Source organism: Cibotium barometz, chromosome 36 (genome assembly GCF_041138505.1).
Source record: "Cibotium barometz isolate CiBa-2024 chromosome 36, ASM4113850v1, whole genome shotgun sequence".
NCBI classification, from domain to species: Eukaryota; Viridiplantae; Streptophyta; class Polypodiopsida; order Cyatheales; family Cibotiaceae; genus Cibotium; species Cibotium barometz.
Genome location: NC_141081.1, coordinates 20,048,980 through 20,072,236, shown reverse-complemented (window position 1 = coordinate 20,072,236; position 23,257 = coordinate 20,048,980). Strand labels below are relative to the sequence as shown.

Sequence of the window (23,257 nt, the reverse complement as noted above, 5' to 3'; positions counted from 1 at the left end):
AAGGGCCACTTTTCTACCATTTTTTTAATTGATAGAGGAATGCCAAAAGAAAGAAGAGCAGCCATGCAAACAGTTGCAGATTGCAGAAAAAGCAGTCTCCCAAAGTATTGCAGGCACTCTAGAATCTAACCTTTCTTGTGGAGTGCTAGAGGATGTCATTATGACCATGAAGAACAGTAAAAGCCCTAGTCTAGATGGCCCTCCAATAGAATTCTTTAAAACATTTAAAGATTTCTTACTAGTTCCTCTTCTTAAAGTCTGGAATGAATCAGTAAGATTTGGAGCCCTTCCTTTTTGCATCAATGAAGGAGTCATCAAGCTTATCCACAAGAGGCGCTCTAAAGAGGAGCTCTCTAATTGGCGACCAATCACCGGCTCATGGGTCATTTAAAAGACTGGATAGGACTATAACAATAAGTTTTTATCAAAGGAAGGTATATTCTTGATGCCATTATTTCTCTTTGGGAGGGAGTAGAACATGCTCAACAAACCCACCAGGACTTTATCTTCTTCAAAATAGACTTTGACAAAGCCTATGATAGGCTAGAATGGAACTTCATCTTAAATCTCTCAAAGATATAGGACTAGGACCCAACTTCAAGAAAATGGTGCAAGTACTCTTTGGAAATGCCATGGCAAGGGTAACTATCAATGATAATTTAACTAAATCCTTTAAATTGACCCACTCCATTTGATAAGGATGCCCTTTAGCTCCCCTTCTCTTTGTAATTGCTGCTGATGCATTAGGTTGGCTAGTCCAAAGTGCCATGGAAAAGGGACTTATGAAGGGAATCCATCTCCCAAACAACAAGGGCCAGACTTGTCTCCACAGTTTGCAAATGACACCAATGGTCTTATTCACAATGACCCCGACTCAATCAGCACCTTTTGAGAATGCCTTCATGTCTTTTGCTTGGCATCAGGATCCATTATAAATCATTCTAAAATGGGAATCAGAACAATGCTGGAAGATCCACCACGATGGCTATTTGATCAAGGATATAAACTTCTGAATGAAGGGTAAATTTTCAGACTTTTAGGAATCCCGATGGGATTTGGGGTTTCTATGCATCAACGATGGCAATGGATCCTAGATAAAATACAAAATAAATTCAGACATTGAGCAGGCATGCAGCACAGCTTTACAGGCATAATTCTAGTGCTCAAGCATATCCTCTTCCTGACCGCTAATATTTTTTGTATTGTTGGCACCCCTCAAATTCTAACTTAAAACAATTAGAAAAGATTTGCAAAAATTTTCTTTGGTCAAGAAATTTAGAGGAGATGAAAATTCCTAAAGTAGCTTGGAAGGTCTGTAACAAACCCAAACAATAGGGAGGATTGGGAATTCCCAACATCGTGGATTTTAAGGATTGAATGGCAGCTAAATGGATAATCATAAGTTTCTTATCACCTCAAGAAGATTGGGCCATCCTTCTCAAAAGAAATGTGGAACAATACAATATTACAGGCTTCCCCTAGTGGAAGAAACTCCCAAAGCTGAATATTTGCTTTAGTACGGTCAAAATAAAATGACAGAGCAGCCCTCTGATCCAAGCAATGTGGCGAGAGTGGAACAGATGTAAACCGGAAATTCAATTGCACAACAAATCTAGAAAACATGTACATATTTTACATCTGGATTCGATTTGGTCCTCTATTGCCATGGCGAACAATATCCATGTAGAACAATATAAACATGCATTTAAACTCCGCAAAAAGGGGATCCAAACTTGGGAGGATGAGTGGTGCAGTGTCAAGGGTAGCTAGAAATCGGATCAAGAACTATGCACAATGTACAGACTGTCTGCAGCGGACCTTCTACTATTAAGGATAGAATGCATTTACAGCCTGATGATAGACTAGCTTTTCTCTAGCTTAAAGGCCCTCTATCACACAAGGCCTTCTCCTGGAAATCCAAACAGAACCTGTAACGTATTCCCTCTATCCCATCTCAAGATCTAACGCTACATTGCAAACTGAATAATCGATGGAACCTGCTATGGGATAGGAAACAATGGGGGTTTAAATTCTAAAAAATCTAGTCGCCCATCATGCCACCAAAGAAATCTTGTCTACTTTGGTTGATCATGCATAAAGCACTATGGACAAATGCACGTGCATATAGTATTGGCTATGGAGATGGTTTATGTCCAAGATGTAAAAAGGAGCCAAAAACAATGGCCCACTTGTTTATTGGGTGTGCCTACAATGCAGATGCATTAAAATTTTTGAATCAATGTATCTCACCAATCCAACAATGGGATTTGACTTGGATATTATATAATATTCCTAAACTCTAGTAATTAATAATATTATTGTTCATGGATTTCTTTATATTTTGAGTATGTGTAAGATAGCTATTGAGTCACCCCATGAATGCAAAGTTTTTTCTCACTTTAAGATCAAGGTATAGTCCTACTATGGGTTTCCCAAACAATGAATTATTAGGAGTAGAGTAAGACAAATGAATCAAGTACATAGATGAATGAGTTTCTTCAAACTTTTGCAAAGGTCAATTGAAGTAAAATCACCATCCCAAGGAAAAAACCTCACTTGCACCCCATCCGAAAAAAATCAATGGTTAGAAGAAAGAAAAACTATTCAGCATGTATGCGTAGCTTTACACATAAACCAATGCATATTTACCATTAATAGCAATTTGGCCATTAATTTCCCTAGAAAGGTGTTTGCCACACTAATGCCTTGATGGGCTTCATGTAGCATGATTTCGGACACAACTTTACAGCACTTGATCAATTTTAATCTTGTAATTGGCCAACTATCACCATAAAAGACTTACTTTGTAGGGCCAATCTCTTCCATTAATCTCTCCTCTTAGTAGAAAACTGATAAAAATGTGGATCTAAGGTGGCTCATAGCAAGTGATTAAGCCCATAATGAAAAGACTAAGAAAATGCTAATATGAGATTAAGATAAAGGTTAATCAATGACACAATGGTTAAGGCACAAACTCCATAATATCATTGCAATAATCAAATTCCATACACCCATATTTATAGTCTTGGGAAGGACTCTAATCCATGCCTTTTGTGCACCCTAGTGCCAACCATGTGTTCATTAATGCTCACACTACATGTGCAACCTTGTGCTTTCCATGTGTCACCTTTTGACCATTGACTTCACCTTTTACAAGTGATAATACAAATCAACCTTTCATATTAGACCCTTAGTATATTCCTTTATCTAATGTGCATGCTTCTTCTCTTGCTTATGTGACTCACTCCCTACCTTCCTTGTGCTGCTCCATGGCACCACATTTCTCAACAAAAACATCACATCATATCAATTAAGCAAATTGCCCACATATTCAATCTTGTTTGCATTAGGATTATAACATTTGATTTGTAGGTTTTGAAAGGAATTTTCTTGGCTATTTACATGAGGTTCAGGCCCAAAAGCCTTATATCTCATTGCATTAGGTCAAGTGTTTGCTTAGCCTTAGTGAATATGGGTGAGATCCACTCCGAAAACTATAGTTAGAAACTCCAATCTTGTGGATTAGAGTGTGGAAGTTGTTTTTTCTTGTCCATGAATTGTATGCATTAGGTAGCAAAAGAGCACATAAAATTAACAAAAAACAATCATCAATCATTTCTTTACTTACATAAACCAAGTGTGAGTTTGAAGCAAGCTTTTTTTGACAACTACTCTCTCTCTATACCCATACCTCTCTACTTTTTCTCAATCTTCTTTCCTCCTCTTTTTCACATCTCTAGTTTCACATCACTAGACTAGTGGTCATGAAGATTTTGGGACATTCCAATTTGTGCGTCGACGACAGATTACTACTTGATTTTGTGCAACGTGCACCATTTATTCATTTGGGTGGTGTTCATATTTATTGTTAGTGGATATATTTATTTGGACATATGAAAGCTTCCTTTTATGGACATTGATTTTATTGTTAGTAGTAGATTACTACTTGATTTTTGTAACGTGTGTCATTTATTCATTTAGGCAACATTCATATTTATTATCAGCAGAGCATATATATTTATTTGGGCATATAAAAGCTTCCTTATGGAAATTTGATTTTATTACAAAGGTTCTACATATTCATATGGTTAAGGTTTACACCTATTTTGAGTAGATAGACTTGCGCGCTCAATAAAACAAGCTATTTTTGTTTAAATTCAACATATTTGAAAAAGTGGAAGCTATTTTGAGCCTCATAAGCTATTTCAAGTGAATATGATTAAAAATACACCAAAAGGAAATGTGGGCTCACTCTTGTGTGTGGAGGAAAATTAGACCCAATCATGTGTATTAATTTATCTTTGTTATGTGTTTGCAAGTACTTTTTTTTTGTGAGTTAAATTATTAGGTAATTTTCTCTTCTAACAATGGTATCAGAAGACTTAACTGACATAAAGTACTTGTATAAGCTTGAAGTAATTTGAAGGCAAGAGGAAGAAACCTGAGGTAAGTTGATTTAATTGAAGGAGTTTCTTTCAAAGGTTGAAGAATTACATAGTTTTTATGTCCATTAGGTAATGACAAGAGTAAAAGGAGGTGAAAAACTATTTGTGATTTCACAAATCCACTCAAAATCCCAAAACCACTTTCTTCATGCTTAACCCTCTTCAAAATCAAGCTTCATAGATGTGTTTAGCTAGGCTTAGAGATTGCTAAACCATTATTACATCACCCAAATCTTGATTTTCATCTCCTTCCCCTAATCAAGGATTCATAGTGGCTACAAATAAGCTTCCCTCAACCACAATTTTTGTTTTTGCTTCAAAACATGGTTTTCAAGCTTCAAAAATATAAGCTTTTAAGCTTTGAAGCTCAAAAAAGGCTTAAAAATCACCATAAAAGCCTTGTATCTAAATGTTGGTAATTTTTTGATAGCTCTGCAAGGGTTGCAAATCACTCATAGTATTTTTTTATGATTTTTAGTAAGTTTTTGAGCCCAAAATAGCACTTTAGGCCATTTTTAAGCCTAAAAAGACTTAAAAGTACCCAAAAAAATCCCTAAATTTTCTAAAAATTTTCTTGAGGCTTTCAAAGAAGTTTGGAAAATTTCTTGTCCACTATAAGTGCTAGACCAAGTTTCTGCAATCCAAATCAATGAATTCGAACCTTGCTTTTAATCAAGCCACTAAAATGGCGACACCAACAATAAAGCTCCTAATGTTTGAGATTATACTTGCATTTTTAGACAAGTACATGAAGCCACCTCTAAATCCCAAACACAATATGTAACCCAAGACAATAAGAGACGTAAGCCAACAAATTTTCAAGGTGATTATGTTTGGCTTCACATAGAAAAGAGAAGATTGAAAAGTATAGCGAAACACCCAGCACTTAAATTATCTCCTCGATTTTATGGCCCATTCAAGATTCTCATGAAGATTAATGACAATGCTTTCCATTTAAATATTCCATCCCATTGGCATATTTATAGCTCTTTTCACATTAGCATATTGAGACCATTCAGAGCATTCAGAGACAAGCTTTCCATAGTCTATGATGACCTTCTATTGTTAGAAGAAGATTCTGAGATCATAGAACCTGAAATAATTTTAGACCATGAGCAGCCAACAACAAGAAAAGAAAACATTTATCAGAGATATTTGGTGAAGTATAAAGGCCACCCCATTGAAGAGGCTCAACTGCTCCCTGATCATGCTCTTGATGTCTATTCATCCTTGATTGCATCTTATATTTATACTCGCGAATAGCTTCCTGATCATACCCTCGCTGTCTATCCATCCTTGATTTCATCTTATATTGATACTCACCCATAATCATGTGACAATTGAGGATAGTTGCTTCTTACTCTTGTGGCATGTTAGGAGTTCAGGGAATTTAATATTCCCATGTTTCTCATTATTTATGAATTCTCCTAAATAATTTTAGATTGGGACGCCTTTCTAAATGCCGCATCATAGCTTACTTTACACGTACGTGGGTGATTTCATACATGCATGAGAGTATGGGTTGCATTGTCTTGATTTATCAAGTTTTGTATGGTTGCTTGTATTTATAATCAATTAATTTGTTACTTGATTGGAATAGTTGATGTAAGTGTAGATCTTTGGGTTGGATAACGAAGGTGAGCTAGTGGTTAAGAAGATTTTTAGACACTTAACTTTGGGTATCATCGGATTACTACTTGCTTTTGTGCAGTGCACACCATTTATTCTATTTTGGGTGGCATTCATATTTATTGTCAGTGCTGGATATATTTATTTAGATATATGAAAGCTTCCCTTATGGACATTTGGTTTTATTACAAAGGTTGTACATATTCATATGGTTAAGGGTTTACACCTATTTTGAGTAGATAGAATTGCACGCTCAATAAAGTACGCTTTTTTTTGTTTAAAGTCGACATATTTGTAAAAGTAGAAGCTATTTTGAGCTCCACAAAATATTTCAAGTGAATATGATTAAAATACACCAAGAGGAAGCGTGGGGTTACTCTTGTATGTGGGGGAAAACTAGACCTAGTCCTATGTACTGATTTTTCTTTGTTATATGTTTGCAAGTAGTTTTCTTTGCAACTGAAAGTATTAGATAATTTACTCTTCTGAGAGAGAGAGAGAGAGAGAGAGAGAGAGAGAGAGAGAGAGAGAGAGAGAGAGAGAGAGAGAGAGAGTGACTAGCAGAAAATTAGAGATGAGCATGGATGGGAGAGAGAGCAAGAGAGAGAACCGAGGTGATATATATATATATATATATATATATATATATATATATAGAGAGAGAGAGAGAGAGAGAGAGAGAGAGAGAGAGAGAGAGAGAGAGAGAGAGAGAGAGAGAGAGAGAGAGAGAGAGCTTGCGACTTGGGGGGTGGGGGAGAGAAAAAATAAATAAATTAAATTAAGAAATTATATATTTTTAAAATTCACTTGGGGATGGAGGAGAGAAAAAATAAAAAAATAAGTTAAAAAATCCCTCTCCATTAGGAAAAAGTTATAGTAACATTCTTATTTTTTTTTAAGTTTCCTCTCTCTCTCTCTCTCTCTCTCCCCCTAGTGTGGTGAGCTCGCCACATTGGGGGGTGGGGGAGGAAACTTTTTATGCCAGTCACTCTCTCTCTCTCTCTCTCTCTCTCTCTCTCTCTCTCTTCCAAAAGTGTTAAAAATTTTGAAAACCAATTGTGCCATCGCGTTTTGATTCTATTTAAGTTTGTATGAGTGGCCTAATCTCAAAATCACGCCATTTTTGTATGTGCTATTTTCTAATAACATCCTCAACTACCTGAACCTTTTGAATTAGCTATCTGCCAACTGTCGGAAGGTTATGGCCACCCCAGTAGGCCGTCTACATACCACATGCATAGTGCTAGGAATAATGAGATCATACATAAATAATATAAGAGTAGGGACATTATCATCCCTCCTCCACCAATTTTTGTAGCTTAGAAGGGATTAGAGTGGTGGAGGTTAAGCGTGAACACTAATGGGATGGGTGACCTCCCGAGAAGTGGCCCCCGATTTTCAACATAGTATTAGAGCCAAGGAGGGCATGTTGGGATGTTATTAGAGGAGATGGTTGACATGCCAATTCCTCTCAGTGGAGCTGAATGAAGTCCAAGTGTGTGTACGACTAAGAAGGCTACGTCGTGCTGGTATGCTCGGAGAGTAATCACGTTTCAAGCAAGCATATGCTGAAATAGTTGGGTGACATCTCTGTGAGATTAAGCAGACCTATGAGCCAAGTGTCATAAGAGCCTCTGGGTACCCTATGCCTTGGCCGTCGTCAAGGGAGCGTGTTGGAAGGTCTGGCCGTCTACATGTCTACATACCACTTGCATAGTGCAAGGGATAATGAGATCATACATAAATAATAGAAAACTAGGGCCATTATCATCCCTCCTCCACCAATTTTTATGGCTTGGAAGGGATTAGAGTGGTGGAGGTTAAGCGTGCATGGCGCGAACACTACTCGGATGGGTGACTTCCCAGGAAGTGGCCCCCAATTTTCAACAAATTATTGAGGGAGTGCTAGAAGTTGTCTCACTCGCTCACAAGAGAAACTCTTGATGCAAACCTAATTTACAAGGCTAATTGTTAGAAATGACAATCCGAAGTGTATCAAACCATACATCCTCAAAAACATCTATTAGTCCCATCAAATGACCATAACACTTAGCAAAGTGATTCCTTGATAAGAAGACAAGCTTCCATCAAGCCTACCTTAAGCAAGGCACCCTGGGAAGAAATAAGGCAAATAGATGTAGACTTGGGTGAAGGAACGAACCAGGGAGCCCTTAGGGGACACCACAATCCTCTAAGCCCTATGGTCCTCCAAGCCCTAAATTCACCAACAGGATCAATGAATTGTGCCATGAACTTCATGAAAGGGTGTGGAACCATCCTATCTTTGGGCATCTTTTAGTGAAAAAGGGAGAGAAACCAAGACCTTCAAGGTTCAACCTAGTCAAACCTAGATAAACTATGGGAATATACTTGGTTGAGGCCACCATCAATGCCAAAAATTTGGTTGTTTCCCATTCGTCCAGTGGCAGTAATGGGAATATACTTGGTTGAGGCCACCATCAATGCCAAAAATTTGGAAAAGTGTGGCCTCAAACCTAGTTTTAACTAGGTTTGAGGCCACACTTTTCCAAATTTTAACCTAGTTTTAACTAGGTTTGAGGCCACACTTTTCCAAATTTTTGGCATTGATTGAGGCCACACTTTTCCAAATTTTTGGCATTGATGGTGGCCTCAACCAAGTATATTCGCATTACTGCCACTATGACGAATGGGAAACATCTTTTTTTTGTAGCATTACTAGGGGGTAGGTAAACCCATAGCCCACCACCAACCCACAAGGCAATCCGCAACACCAATGTACCTCTCTAAGGATCCCACTTTGGACATTTCTTCATTGCACAACCAAGTTCCAGCTCCTCTCCATTCAGAGCGATAGGGAATGTAGAGAAAGGTAAAGAACTAGTCCAAACTGACAAGGTACCAAAACAACCACCTAATAGATCCAAGTGCCCAGAAAGAAGGTTATGTCCAACCATCCATGAGAATATGCCCAAAAACCATGTTCAGGATGGCACTAGAACTAAGAAGGGAGGTTGCCATGCATATGGCACCTCGAACCATGGAATTAACATTAATCCACCTATCAAACTTGCGCGACAAATTTGATGGAAATACATATCCCATTATATTTGGAAAATTTTGAAAAAGTATGCAAAGCTATGGAAAGGATTGATGATCCCACTAAGGTCTGCATATTTAAACTTTGGCTTGAAAAGGCAAAGTAGGCTAGTGATTTAGGTCACTATATCTACTTGCAAAGACCACACAAGAAGTCTTGAGACATACCTTCAAAATCCTCACAAACAAGCAGAGATATGGAGTTCCATCACCCAAACCTATATGACGGAGAAGCGATGATGATGGCCCTATGTGCTGCAATGCAGAAAACCTAAAGTTGAATAAAACCAATTCAAACTGATGCTTCCCTGAGATGTTTGCAAAAACATTAAAGCATGTAAACAATCCTCGAAACCTGTCTTAAATAGCCCAAAAGGTAAAAAAGCGTAGTTAACATCACACTATAGGGTATACCTTCTCTACCTAAGAGGTAGAGAAGGTACCTAAGAGGTAGCTTCTCTACTTAAGCTACCTAAGAGGTAGCTTAAGCAAAAGAGAAGCTCGAGGAGGTGATGATGAGAGAAATTGCTCTGTTGCAAATTGTTGGAGTGGAGATAAAGGTAGCAACACACATAGATACATCAAGTAAGCAGAGATAGAGAGAAACATAATACTCAAAATAGATAGATGAAAATGAGTCAATTACAAGTGAAGTGACATAATAAGGTCACTTACACACACTCATAAGAGTGTGTACACATGCTTAGGGAAAAAAACCTCTTAAAGAGGGAAAAAAGGCCATGGGCTATTATTGGTGTGTACACATGCTCGTCGAGGGAAAAAACCTCTTAAAGAGGAAAAAAGCACCTCGGCCCATTATTAGCCTATATCCACACATCACTAGCTTATAAATGGACACATTTTAAAGGGTTACCTTAGCCTTGAGGCTTACACCTCAAGCTTCTTAAATGCTTGCTTTTGAGGATGAAGCTTAATCTTTCTTTTATTTACAGCCTTGGATGTTGCCCTCATCTTGGCTTGGAGCGTTGTTATATTATTAAGGAGGGCTGTATAAATTAATCCTCTATGTACACTTAACAAGTTATGGCTTGTTAAAGTGGTTGATGCTTCTACCACTATGGAAATTTTCACTATATTGAGACAATCCTTGTATGTGTGTTTGAATGTGCACCTGCAACATGTGTGTTTGAATGTGCACCTGCAACATGTGCCACTAGAGGGAATAACATTGGGGTCTATGATTAGTGGATTTAGAGTGCTTGTTGGAGCACTTAAGGGATTGATTGTAGGAGCCTTCTAATGAGGACATTCTATACATATGGTGTGGGCCTTTAAATCAAAAGCATGAATCAGTGGCCTATGCGCTATAATGTTGAGGTTACCGCTTGTTGTTGTACCATATCTTTGAACAAGGATGCATAAGCTATGGTTGGAGAGTATGCACTGTAATGTTGATATCACTCACTCGTTGTTATACCATAGCTTTGAATAAGGATGCATAAGCTATGGTTGGATATTTTTTTGCAATACCTATAGGGATCATACTACTTGTATAGGTCGTATTACTCATAAGCCTCATAGCTCTCCCTTTAAAAGCTCTCTAGATTTGTAGGTAGAGTCACCAAGTACGATTATACTGATGCAATTTGTTCGAGGAATTGATTAGGATAGTAATACCGGAGGTTAAGTATGACAACTATAGTGTCATTCTGTACATACCTCTTTTGGTAAGGGGTTCTGGTGGTAGGCGCACACCCTAGAGAATAAGCCAATTGAGGGGCGGCTATAAGGGCTAGTAGGCCCAATGGCCTTAGCACTAGGAGCATCTGGCATGGTGCCAAAGTTCATAGTATTGGGTTCCCCTTAGTACCATGATGAGATTTGTTGTGGTTCTTGGAGCACTAGCAATGAGCGCAAAAGTGTTGTGGCATGGCCTTAGCACAAGAGGACACTTCGTGCTTGTATGGATTCGATAACAAATTATTCAAAATACTATACCTCTAACTTGAAATAAATGAGGGTGGTGTTCGTCTTGCAAGATTGTAGTAGCTAGGGTTGGCCTTGAAGTTACTCTTGAGCATAACCTTGCCAATGTTAGCCTCTTGAGTAATCTATCTACCAACTTATCTATGCTCTTGTCCTTGACTAGAGACCTTTCTCCTTGCATCAGTTGGAGTCACTTAGCTACCGAGGCTTTAGATATGTGCCTTATCTCTTGGTTTGGGTGACCAACTTCTACATCCCTATCTTACATATTGGCAAGATGTACTGTCTAGATGTGTAGAGATGGTTGTGAAGCCTCTTGCTCTTTAGACCAATCATGAATTGGTCAATCAGTAATAGGTTATTTATCTTTATTGGGAATTGCATCTCATATGGATATATTAGCTCTTGCTATGTAATCGTAAATTTTCTCATATGGATATATTTAGCTCTTGCTATGCTATCGTAAATTATCTCCTTCCTCTAGCTTAATTATATCTCGATCTCATCATCAACAACTTTGTTTGCATCATCATCACTGTCATCGACTATTGCATTCCTACCAATAACATTTCTACATTGTCATTTTTATACACTTTGCAGATTTCTTTATCATCAGTGATATACTAGTAGCTATCTCAGTTGCATTCAAGAGCACTAATAATACATGCAGGTTGTTGGGACATTTGTATTTTGTGTCAGAAATTCGTGATTTTTAGGTTGAAATGGCAAGTAGTGATGTATTTGGGATACTTTCGCCTTTGAGGGGATAAGCTTGACAATCTTGAGAAATTGAGCTCAACTAGTGCGGATATTGGTGACATGCCAAGATGATAGAACCGCACTTATGGCATTAGCATGGTTGGTGAGATTATGGTTAATATGCTGCTAGTGGTGGATGACAAGTTGTGTGACAACAACATTTGGATTATTAGAGTAAGGCATAGTTAGTGCCAGCTCACATAGTTGGGTTCACACTATGGACAGACCTTTGTATGTTATATAGTAGGAGAGTGCTTCCCTTATGGTATGCACTCTTATCTCTTTAAATTAATGAGAATAGAAAAATATTCAGCCATATTATGTACTCTTTTCTTCTATTCTTTTAGTATATACTCGTATCTCTTTATGTTAATGGTTGTAGGAGAAGAGAAGAGAATAGAAGAAAATCCAGCCATCCATCTCTCTTATGTGCTTGTCTACTTTTGTGTGTGTTTTCTTGTAAGGAGCTCAAGCTCATCCTCTCTCTTGTGTTATTCTCATGGTATTAGAGCGCTGGTTCACATGAAACGCTCAAGAAGTAAGGCAAGCAAAGGAAGCGGTGCATGGGTAAGGGTAATTCCATCTCTTTCTATCTTTGATTTTGGAGCAGCACCTTTGGGAGAGCTACAAGTAGACACGAAAGTCACTATCTCAGGTTGAGGCATCCTCTTGGGTGAAGGAAGAAGACCTATTGTGCATAGTTAACTTTGTTATAACTGAGTTTTTACACGTTTCGGCACGTTTTCGGGCCTTGTTTTGGCTCTGCAAGTTTTTCTTGCTGGTACTATGTGAAAGAGTCAATTTTGATTATGTATGCCCAATTTTTGATTTGGTGAAAAGGTGAAGTAGAAATTGGTTACAGGACAGTGTATGTAAAGAATATGAGATTTGTAGGTTATTGGTGGATGTATATAGTTACATCAATCAACAACCTAGTTTAACTGGTTTATAATACCGTTGTATTGAAGATTGCAGGTTTTATGTAAGTGTAAAAGTTTTTGCAAGTAGTGTTTCATAATCATATCGGACAATCTATTCCAAATTATGAGCAAGAAGCTGGATAAGAATAACTTCCAAGCATGGAAGTTTAGGATGAGGAACTTCCTTATGGGGGAAAAGGATATTGGGAGTTTATTTCAGGTGATGAGAAGGATCTAGAGCATTCCGAAGAAGGATATTGGGAGTATATTTTAGGTGATGAGAAGGATCCAGAGCGTTCGAAAGAAAATGTCACTCCTCAATAGGCAATGACATTTTCTTCTGGATGCTCTAGAAGAAGGATATTGGGAGTATATTTCAAGTGATGAGAAGGATCCAGAGCGTTTGGAAGAAAATGTCACTCCTCAATAGGCACAGCCTTTAAAGTCGTGACATGAGAGAGCCACCAAAGTGATATATTGGTTGCCTATTATTGTGTGTAATTGGTCATGTAGAGGATGCAACGACACCTAAGATCCACTCTACCTGGTTGCATTAGTCAATTTAAGCAAAAAAATCTCACATTTAGGCATTTAAACCATTTTTTAGCTATTTTCAGCTCATTTCTTTGCACTTGTCACTACATTGAGCATATTTCACCACATTGTAAGCAACTAGACACTACCTAAGTGTAAACTTGGGTCAGACCTTCAAAAATGGCATCAAGTACAATAAAAATTCACTGGGGAAGGGTTCCATACTTGGGCTACACAAATGAAGTATCTCCTCATGCAACAAAAGCTATGGAAACTCATTAAAGACAAGGATGAGCAAGCACTTTCACTCATCGGGCTACACCTAGGGCTTCAAATATAGCAATGCTTGATGGTGGTCTTGACAAAGAACACAAATTTGGTGGCCATAGCAAGTATGCCATGTACTTCTTCATGGCATATACCATGGGTAACCAAATATAGCAATGCTTGATGATTGACAACAAAGAACAAAAATTTGGTGGCCCAATAGGTATGCATGTACCTCTTTAGGCATATACCATGGCTAACCTCTCTATTTCACTAGTAGTGTAGTTATGATGAGTGTTATTAAGTTGATAGGTAACAAAAGGTAGCAAGGAAATCCATGTTGTGCTTCCTCGGCTATGCTAGCACGCATCCAATAGCAAAGGTTGAAGCGTCTATATGCACATGAAAGATGAGTTCCCTAATCAGGGGATCTCAGAATGGGTGCACTTACTAATGCCCTCTTCAGTTTCTTGTTGCCCATTGACATTCATCTGTCCATTCGAAGATAATCAATAACTTATACAATGGTATGGCATATATGGCATACATGAAGATAAATATTATGTAATATCCTACATGCCCCATGAATCCTTGCACCCCTTTGTAGTTAACAAGTGGATCACACGAATCTTGTTTTCATCCATGGAGATGCCATTCTTGGAGATGATATATCCAAGGATGGCACCATGTTTAACCTAGAATTGACATTTGAGTGGCTTTAATGAGATGTGGTAAAGTTTGCACCTTTCGAAGACTAGCTGAAGATGAGCAAGATGCTCCTTTCACTTGGAGTGCATGCATAGGTTGTCAATGAATATCTTTAAGATCTTCTGAAGGAGATCCTTGAAGGCTATATACATTAAGAATTGGAAGGTGGCAGGGGCATTGGTTAAGCCGAATAGCATGACATGATACACGTAGGTTCCCCATTCTGTAGCAAACACCATCTTGTATTGGTTAGCTGGGTCAATCATCACTTGGTTATCACATGAGAAGCTATGTAAGAAGTTATAAGCTTTTTCTCCGAGACGACTCTTTTTAGCATATGTCTATGTAGGGAAAGGGGTAGTGATTGTGAACTATGATGGCATTAATATTTTTGAGATTAATGCACACTTTAAGCTTTTTGTTCTTTTTGGAAATGATCACTATCGCTGACACACCCACTTGGTGTGCTTGATCTCGTACACAAATCCCGCATCAATGAGCTTGTCTAGCTCTTCTTTGACCATTGAAGCATACTTGGGATTAATGTGGTAGGCTCTCTATTTAGATGGTTTTGTGCCTTCATGCAGAAGGATGGTGTGTTTCACTACTTCCGAAGGAATTCTCATGTCAATATATTTCCAAGTGAGAACATGTCTTGAAATTCCTTGAGTAAGGGAATCAATTCTCCTTCTTGCTCAAGGGTGAGGTCCCTAGCAATGAACTTTGGCTTAGGTTCTTCACCCAAGCCAACAAGGTTTATTTCCATGACCTCATCGGGGCCGTCATATGAGGCATGTGGCTCTCCACACAAGATCCTTTGAGCCTTCTCGCCGTGTACCATCGTGTTTCTCTTGTAGGACTTGAAGTACTTGGGCACTTGCGTCAGGTCTTCCTCTTGAGGCTTGTCGATCTTTTTGAGTTTTGCTTCCTTCTCGAATTTTGCCTTAACCTTATTGAGCTTGCATCTGGGCATCTTGGCAAAGCTTGCTTGCTTGGAGATCGTGGGCTCCTCGTCAGTTTTAGAGACCACTATCTTGGTTTGAAAAGTGACCTTGTTTAAGTTAGTTTCCCATTGTTGGGTGTAGGTTTCATATGAATCCATGGCCTCAAGCTAGCAAAGCCAATGAAGATCCGTCTTCATAGAAAAAGATACTTCTTAGGCTTTCTATGTGGCTTCCTTTTTCTTGGCCAAGTGGCTATGGAAAACACAGAATTTGTCCTTTACAAAGGAGTCCTTAGTACCAGATGAATCACTATATCTACTCCAAGCCCAAAATCAATGTTGGCTCCTAAGAGGGATGCTACACTAAGCATGAATAGGAAGGTGAATTCGTCCACTCTAGTCGTGCAAACCTTATTCTAAGATTTTTTGGAAGAGTATCCATGGTTGCCAAGACATGGACCCATTCTCAGAGTCGTCAGGCTTTGGGAAAGGTTCGTAATCTTGGTTCTCATCTTCACTATCCAACAACTTGTTGTAACGTATATAGATGTTGAGTGAAGTAGTTCAAACAGTTGTGTCAGACTGAAAATGCCTTGACCCATAGGATGTCTTCCCTATTTTCAAGTTTATCTTTAAGGACTGGTTACCTGTATGCATATATATGTGATTGGTTTGCCAATCATAAACTAACCTTGCTTCTCTCATGTAAGGTCTTCCGAGGGTCATTTTGTATAGCTCTCCTCTAAAAATTCATCACCACAAATATGTGGTGGAAACTTAATCCGAAAGTCTTGTAGTTGTCTACTAGGTTTATTACCTTGCCGCCGACGCAGCACTCAAAGACTAATCATAAATTGATGAGCGATAAGTCATGAAGCCTCTTGCTCTTAAGACTAATCATAAATCGATCGATGAGCGATAAGTCATCCAATCTCTCGTGAGTGCTGCAACTCATGTGGAGATACTTGGTTCTAGCAATGTAGTCTCGTGCGTGGTTTCTCCCTCCTCTTGCTTGAGGTTATATATATATGCAATAAGGCTCCATTTGGCCCCCATTGGGCAAGAATCCCACTATGAAAGACCTCACTAGATGGCCTTTTCAAGTGGGTTTAGTGACCTAAACCATTGACTTGGTTTGCCTTCAAGGTAAAGTCCAAATGAACAGATGTTGGTGGGATCATCAATTTGTCCCATGGCCTCACAAACTTGATTGAACTTCTCTAGGTACTAAATGGGATCTCCAGGCCCATCAAATTTGGTCATCATCTTGAGATGTGAATTGGCTTGATTTTTCCCAACTATGAGCCTCTAGGTGTAAGGTTGGTTGAAACCCCCCTTCCCATTTGGAATGCTATCCTCAGCATATCTTTTAGATGTTCACTAATGTTGGAACTTAAGGAGATGGTTGCATGAGACCCTATGTTTTAGGGTGCGAGATTTCTTGCCCTATGGGGTGGGCTATGCGGTTTCCAATGGCACTTGTCCTTCTTGGCCACACTAGCCTTGAGGTTGCAAACTCACTGAGATTGAGGACACGTTCTGTGAATGTCCTTGTAGATCTCTTTGTGATGAGGCATTGGCTCTTTACCCTTCCTGCATCCCTATGTTTTAGGATGCGAGATTTCTTGCCCTATGGGGTTGGGCTATGCGGTTTCCAATGGCACTTGTCCTTCTCGGCCACACTAGCCTTGAGGTTGCAAACTCACTGAGGTTGAGGACACGTTCTGTGAATGTCCTTGTAGATCTCTTTGTGATGAGGCATTGGCTCTTTACCCTTCCCGCATCCCTTATTCCTCGTCCAAACGAAGAAAAGAACTTGAACTTGGTTCCACGTGGTAAAGGCACTTCTATAGTGGGCTCTTGTGGAGAACCAGACTCTAGCGTTGTGCTTGCTATTGTGGGTGTGTATCCATTTGTTGGATAGTGTTAGTGACATAAAACCTTAGTGGTATATATTCCTTGTGAGATTAAGGTTCTAGCCATTTGATAATTGATGAGCTAGTGACACTCATAGCCCCATGGATATATTATGAGTAGTCATTGTAATAGCATTAGGCCTCTTATGAGCCTAAAGTGCCCGGTTGGCCACAGTTTAAGTGAGTGTGAACACTTATGGCCATGTATATAAGTGAATTTCTCTCATAATATAACATACTCTCCCATTGTGCAATTGAGTCTTGCTCTTGCTAATCCTCTTACTAATCTCTCTTCCTAATGTATGCTAGTGAGTGTGTGTGAGTGAAGTGAGGTGAGAGGAGGAATGAGGACCCGTAGTAGTGCAACGTGGCGGTGTGACAACGCTCACGAGAGACGCGATGGAATTGCTTCTCAAGCAGTTGTAGAGCTTGGAGACCTCAAGGGTTACAAGCTCTGCCATTTGAAAGATTCTCACGACAGTTGCGGTTCACCAAGTAATCTCTTTTTGGATGTGTTTCAAGGAGGGTTAGGGTGAGCCATAACATTTTTGGTGCCACTATGTCGGGGAGCCATCCCTTGGCTTTTTCCCCATCGTTTTGCCTCTAATCTATGCATAATCTTTTGCCCATTATCTTGATTAATTTTTTTCCATAAAAAAGATGTGGATTTGATGGTGATTTGTGTGAGATTTGGTGTGGAATAGCTCTCTTTTTTGTTTTTGAAAAGAATGCTTTTTGCTTAATTTTTAGATTAAATTATTGTTTTTGTTGTTGTTTTTGTGGGTTTTCATGTTCATAGGGCTTGCACATAGTTTTTGCTAATTTCTTTGAGGGAAGGTAGCAAACCGTTATATATATAGCTTGAGGTTGCCTATGTAATTGCACCTATATATATATCCTCAAATCCCACCAAAAGAATTATTGCATTTTAATTGAAGTCTAGCATCTAGGTTTGTTTCTCTAATTTTGTGTATTGAGGCTCCCTATTACTCTTATGTGAGAGAAATCCTCTATGTCCTTGTGTAGTACATATAATAACGAGACTGTGTTCCCCTTCTAAAATATAAATTTTGAGTATGCTACTACATACATCTTGGGGATGCTGTGTAATTGGACCCATACATATATGGCATGTGTACCCCTCTTAATGCAGCTCACTACATCTTTTCCTATATGTGATTTGCCACTCCTGATATACATATCTCATCTATGTAGACTAATTTCCAAGTGTAGCTTTGTACACAAGGAGATTATCTTTTTGAGGTCAAAGCAATCCCCTTGTAAAAGGAAACCCTCGAGGGTTATCATTACGATTCAACGACAATAGAGAATACATCATCAACATGATCCATCTTTCTCTCTGTCTGTCTCTCTCTCTCTCTCTCTCTCTCTCTCTCTCACACACACACACACACACACACACACACACACACAATAAATGTAAACGAATGTGTGGTCAAATATAAAATTCATGATTGTAGAAATCCTAAAATGCCTCCCGTTTTATAAAAATTAGCCAATGGAAGTGATGGGCACCTTCAAATGTGTGTTTTAGGCTTTGAGAAAAAAATGGCTTGGCAAGAAGTACTAATGGGGCACGCTTGCCTCACATAAGAATATTTGTTTGCAAAAGAGACAATACCATTGGCATCTATCCTTTATCAAGAACGACATCCATCCATAGTTCAATTACCACTGCATAAAGCATGCATCTGTATGATTGGTTCTCATAGGTTGCTATATTAACACATATAGCATGCATCTGTATGGTTGGTTCTCATAGGTTTTATATATATATATATATATATATTAACGTCCCCAAGGGTATGTGTGTGTGTGTGTGAGAGAGAGAGAGAGAGAGAGAGACTCTCAAGGAATGGCAAGGCATCACTCATCTTCACGATATTTACAAAAAAGAGCCCATTCTTAAGTTTAAAAAAGGCATAATTTCTTTGTGAAGGGCAATAATGAAGGTGGAACCAATAAAATCAAGACACTAAAATTGAGTAGGCAACAAATTGCATTGATATTGGAGTCTCAGAAGTGTGAAAACCTTTTCTCATTTGTGCTCTCACTGGATGCAAGATTAATTCCAAAAATTTGTCAGTCATTCTAGACTCGTGTATGCAAAGGGGAGTTTTTGTGATTCTACCCAAAACAATCATAGTCTAAAAGCACCACTCTGTTATTTCATCACTCAAATATGCAGATCTCTAATGTAGCAAGGACCGTATGGCAGCCACAGCATCGCCCTTGTGCTCTCGTAGTGTCCGTTCTGCCACTTTTTTGTCAAGCTGTAAAAAAGAGAGGTTTCTAATATATGCATACAAAAAGAGCACACAGCTGCATCTATGTGTTATAGAACCGAAATGTACCTCCAGTTCATTGGCAATCACTTCCACATCTGCAGCATTGATCTTGACAGCCGCCAGCTCCTTGTCTCTGATACAAAAGAAATCACACTAGGTATTTTTACTACAAACCGAAATAAGTTATAAGACTACATGGATGCTTCGTAAAAGTAAAACAGTAAATCCAGCCAAATAATAATGAAAACCTGGATTAAAAAAAAAGGAGTTTTACAACCACCCCTCAGTCATATTTGGATGACTGACTAGTCAGTAGTAATCAAAGGAAACAAGTTACCTCAACCGTTGTGCATTTCTGTCTGCGACTGCATCTGCTGCAATCGATGCCATTGCCTACAAAAGGCACAAGAACTAGGAATGCTCATGGTGCAAGATCAGAAAGAGCTACAACATGAATCAACCTTACAGCTCAACACAAACTTGACAGATCGGAACATAAAGGTTATTGAATTTGGGCCAATACAAGAATTCGATGGGCAATGCAATGCTTGTAACATTCAGCGGAATTATGCGTAGATGAAGGATCTTGTCACACAAAGTCTCACACCGCCTTCTTTATCTTGAGTTTCGCGAGTCTTTAGCAATCCACTTTATCACTTCAAAATTTAAGAGATGTGAGAGAGATATAGATCTGTACACTTTATTGGGTCCCAAATTACCAATTGAAAGGCCGCCTCCTATTGCTAAGAGTATTTGCTTTATTATCTTTGAAGAGAATGAATGTATGACTGACTTGGGACTGTAGATAAGCCAAATGCAAGACCTTTGAAAGACCGAGAGTCAGGCTGAACTATACCTGGCTGTTGAAGCACCAATGATGACCGATCTCAATGCCAATACACTCTTCCAATGGAATGTAGGAAGGCTGCAAACTGAGGCTGAGAGAAGGACTGCTTTGGGACTGTTCTTTATGCACTATGAATGAATGAAACAGCTGCGTTTTACCTTCACCAAAGTGGCTGTAGCAAAACGATGAGGTGTATGAGGGGAATGAATTGATCCAACTTGGCCTGCTTAGATAACCCTAACTGTTGTGCTAAAGTTATAACTTTACCGAAAAACTGAAGCACGAGTGAGCCATTTTGTTTGAGTCCATAGAACTCATCTGCCAGGTTGGTCAAATATTTGGAAAGGAGAAATCTGGTCTTTAGGTCATGGACAAAGGTATCCTAGCGAAAAGTTGTGACACCTGTGATGTGGTCTATATGGATACTAGACCAATGCTACTACCAAGTGATTGCCTCACCCGTGAGGTGGGGAGCTGCTACGTGGACTTTGTCTTGAGGATTTGTTAGCTTTGCCAATGGAAAATATGCATTAAATTGATTGACAAATAAATGATCACTCTTACCATCATACTTACTAAAATGCAGTTGAGTTCGAATAACGGTTGTTGATGTCGCGGAATTCTGGCTAGTTGCACTATAGTCACAGGGGACGTCGGGGACAGATGGCACATGGGGACGCCGTTTCGGGATGCGTCAGGAACGGGGACAAACGGACATCCCCCTTGAGGCGTCCCTCACAAGGGACAAGGGGACGGGGACGGTGCTGGGCAGGGACAATGTGGGGGATGACGCCTGCGGACGGAAGGATGGCACGTGGGGACATCGTTTTGAGATGCATCACGAACGGGGACGGTTAGACGTCCCCTCCTGAGGTGTCCCTCACAAGGGACGGGGGGATGGGGGCAACGTTGGGCAAGGATAGTGTGGGAGGCGGCAATGCACAGTCTAACGGTCATTGAACGTTTTATGGCCGTTGGGGACGCCGTCTTGGGGGCCTTTGGGCCATTTTGGCCCATAGTCACAAGGGCCATAGTGGCCCTCTTGCCTTGCCTCTTCAAGTCTTATCTATATAAGAACAAGCACACACACACACCCCTTCAAGGCTCAAGCCTTCAAGCCACAAGTCTCATTGCTCGTTGCTCAAGAGTCAAGCTTCAAGCGGCAAGCCACACACACACAAGTACTCTAGTCTCTCTCCCTCAAGAGTCGAGCCTCTTTCAACTTCCAAGCCTCTCACACAAGCACTCTAGTCTCTAGTCTCTCTCCCTCAAGCCTCTCTCTCTCTCTCTCTCTCTCTCTCTCTCTCTCTCTCCATCATGGCACCGATGCCCAAAGTGGAATGTAATATGGATGTTTTTCTTGTCCTATAGGCCATTTGGCCTCCAAAGGATGTTAATATAGCTTTCTTTCTTTCTTTCTTTCTTTCAAGCTATCAACTTTCAAGTGACAAGCCATCTTTAACCATGGCATCCTCCTGAAGTGCCCGGGCTTCCCGTAAAAGGACAACGCGATGGACATGGTGGGAGGAGGTTAACTACACCCCATCCACTCATGGAGGCGGTTTTTGGCCATGGGCATGCAAGCTTTGCCCGTACCGGCGAATGGGTGGCGCCAACAAAGTGCGAGCCCACCTCTTGCATGAGAGTGGGCATGAGGTGCGGTTTTGCACGAATGTCACGCCCAAAAAGAGACGGGAACTTCTAGACAAGCTTGCCGTCTACGAGGCGGTCGAAGTGGCAAGGACACCATGAGTGGCCGTGGATCCTGCAATGATGGGGAGAGGAACTCAAGCCTCTACGATGGAGTCATGTGGTGGATAGGGCCGATTGGCATCATGCACGCCATCACCTTCACCATCGAGTCGGAATGTTGCTCCATCCATCACGCCGGCACCCTCCATCTCCACGGCCTCTCAACCCTTGCGTGGCCCATGGCGATAGTCTACAGTTGGGGAGAATTGAAACCCCGAGTTGGAGGAGGTGGATATGGCGGTGGCCCGCTTCTTCCACGACCACATTGCCTTTCAAGCAGCTAGGTAAGTGCGATCAATCATCGCTGATTCATCATTCATGTTTTCATCATACTAGTCCCCTTCTCATTAGTAAATTGCTTTCTTGAATAGGTCGGAATACTTCAAGGCCATGGTTAAGAAGATTGGGGAGTATGGCTCAACCTATACATCCCCCTTATCCAAGAGCTTGCACACTACATTGCTTGAGAAGGAGAAGCGCATTGTAGAGCAAGTGGCCTACAACACAAAGCGGCAATGGGAGAGGAACGGAGTCTCCCTCGTTGTGGATAGATGAAGCAACACCCGCAAGAGGAGTATTCATGGTGTGGTTGCATATTCCCGCGGAGAGATGTACTTCATCTCATCTCATGATGCATCTGGCACCGGGAAGAGTGCGGATGTGCTTGCGGCGGAGTGGGCTACCACCATGGAGATCATTGGTCTCGAGCATGTAGTGGGCTTTGTTGCGGATGGGGAGCCTTCAAATAGGGCACCGGGAGCTATCCTCCAAGGTATGTATGGACATGTCACGGTGTCCTTTTGTATGGCTCATTGCCTGAACAACCTCCTCAAGGACATACGGGCATTGCCATGGATCAGCCCACTCATTGAGGAGGCCAACACCATGGTCTCCTTTGTTGTTCTCAACCACCGACGACCTCACATGAGTTCAACAAGAGGTCCTCTCTCTCTCTCTCTCTCTCTCTCTCTCTCTCTCTCTCTCCTTTTTCAGGTTCGCAGCCCTCTGGTTGGCTGCATTTTCTTCTCGAGTGGACACATCTCGAGGGGGTTTTGTGTCGATTGTGGCTTTGGTGACAGTTTGGTACTTGAGGACACTGAATTTCTGATTTCAGTCAGCGTTTTGCTGATTTTGGAGCATCTATACTTGTGTTTTGTTCCTGGCCTACACAGTTACCTGGTTTCTTCATGTTCCTTGCCTTCT

General features: G+C 40.2%; 1 protein-coding gene across 1 annotated transcript in view; it reads right to left on the bottom strand.

Annotated features, from left to right (window-relative positions):
* Nucleotides 1-19,148: 19,148 nt before the first annotated feature.
* Nucleotides 19,149-23,257, bottom strand: part of LOC147617589 (uncharacterized) — a 48,963-nt gene continuing 44,854 nt past the window's right edge. The window contains exons 3-5 of the mRNA XM_086775880.1: nt 19,793-19,848; nt 19,522-19,588; nt 19,149-19,440 (exon numbers count right to left, since the gene is read on the bottom strand). Coding sequence (XP_086632006.1) covers nt 19,360-19,440; nt 19,522-19,588; nt 19,793-19,848 — 204 coding nt within the window. The 3' untranslated portion in view covers nt 19,149-19,359. The remainder of the gene's footprint in view (nt 19,441-19,521; nt 19,589-19,792; nt 19,849-23,257) is intronic.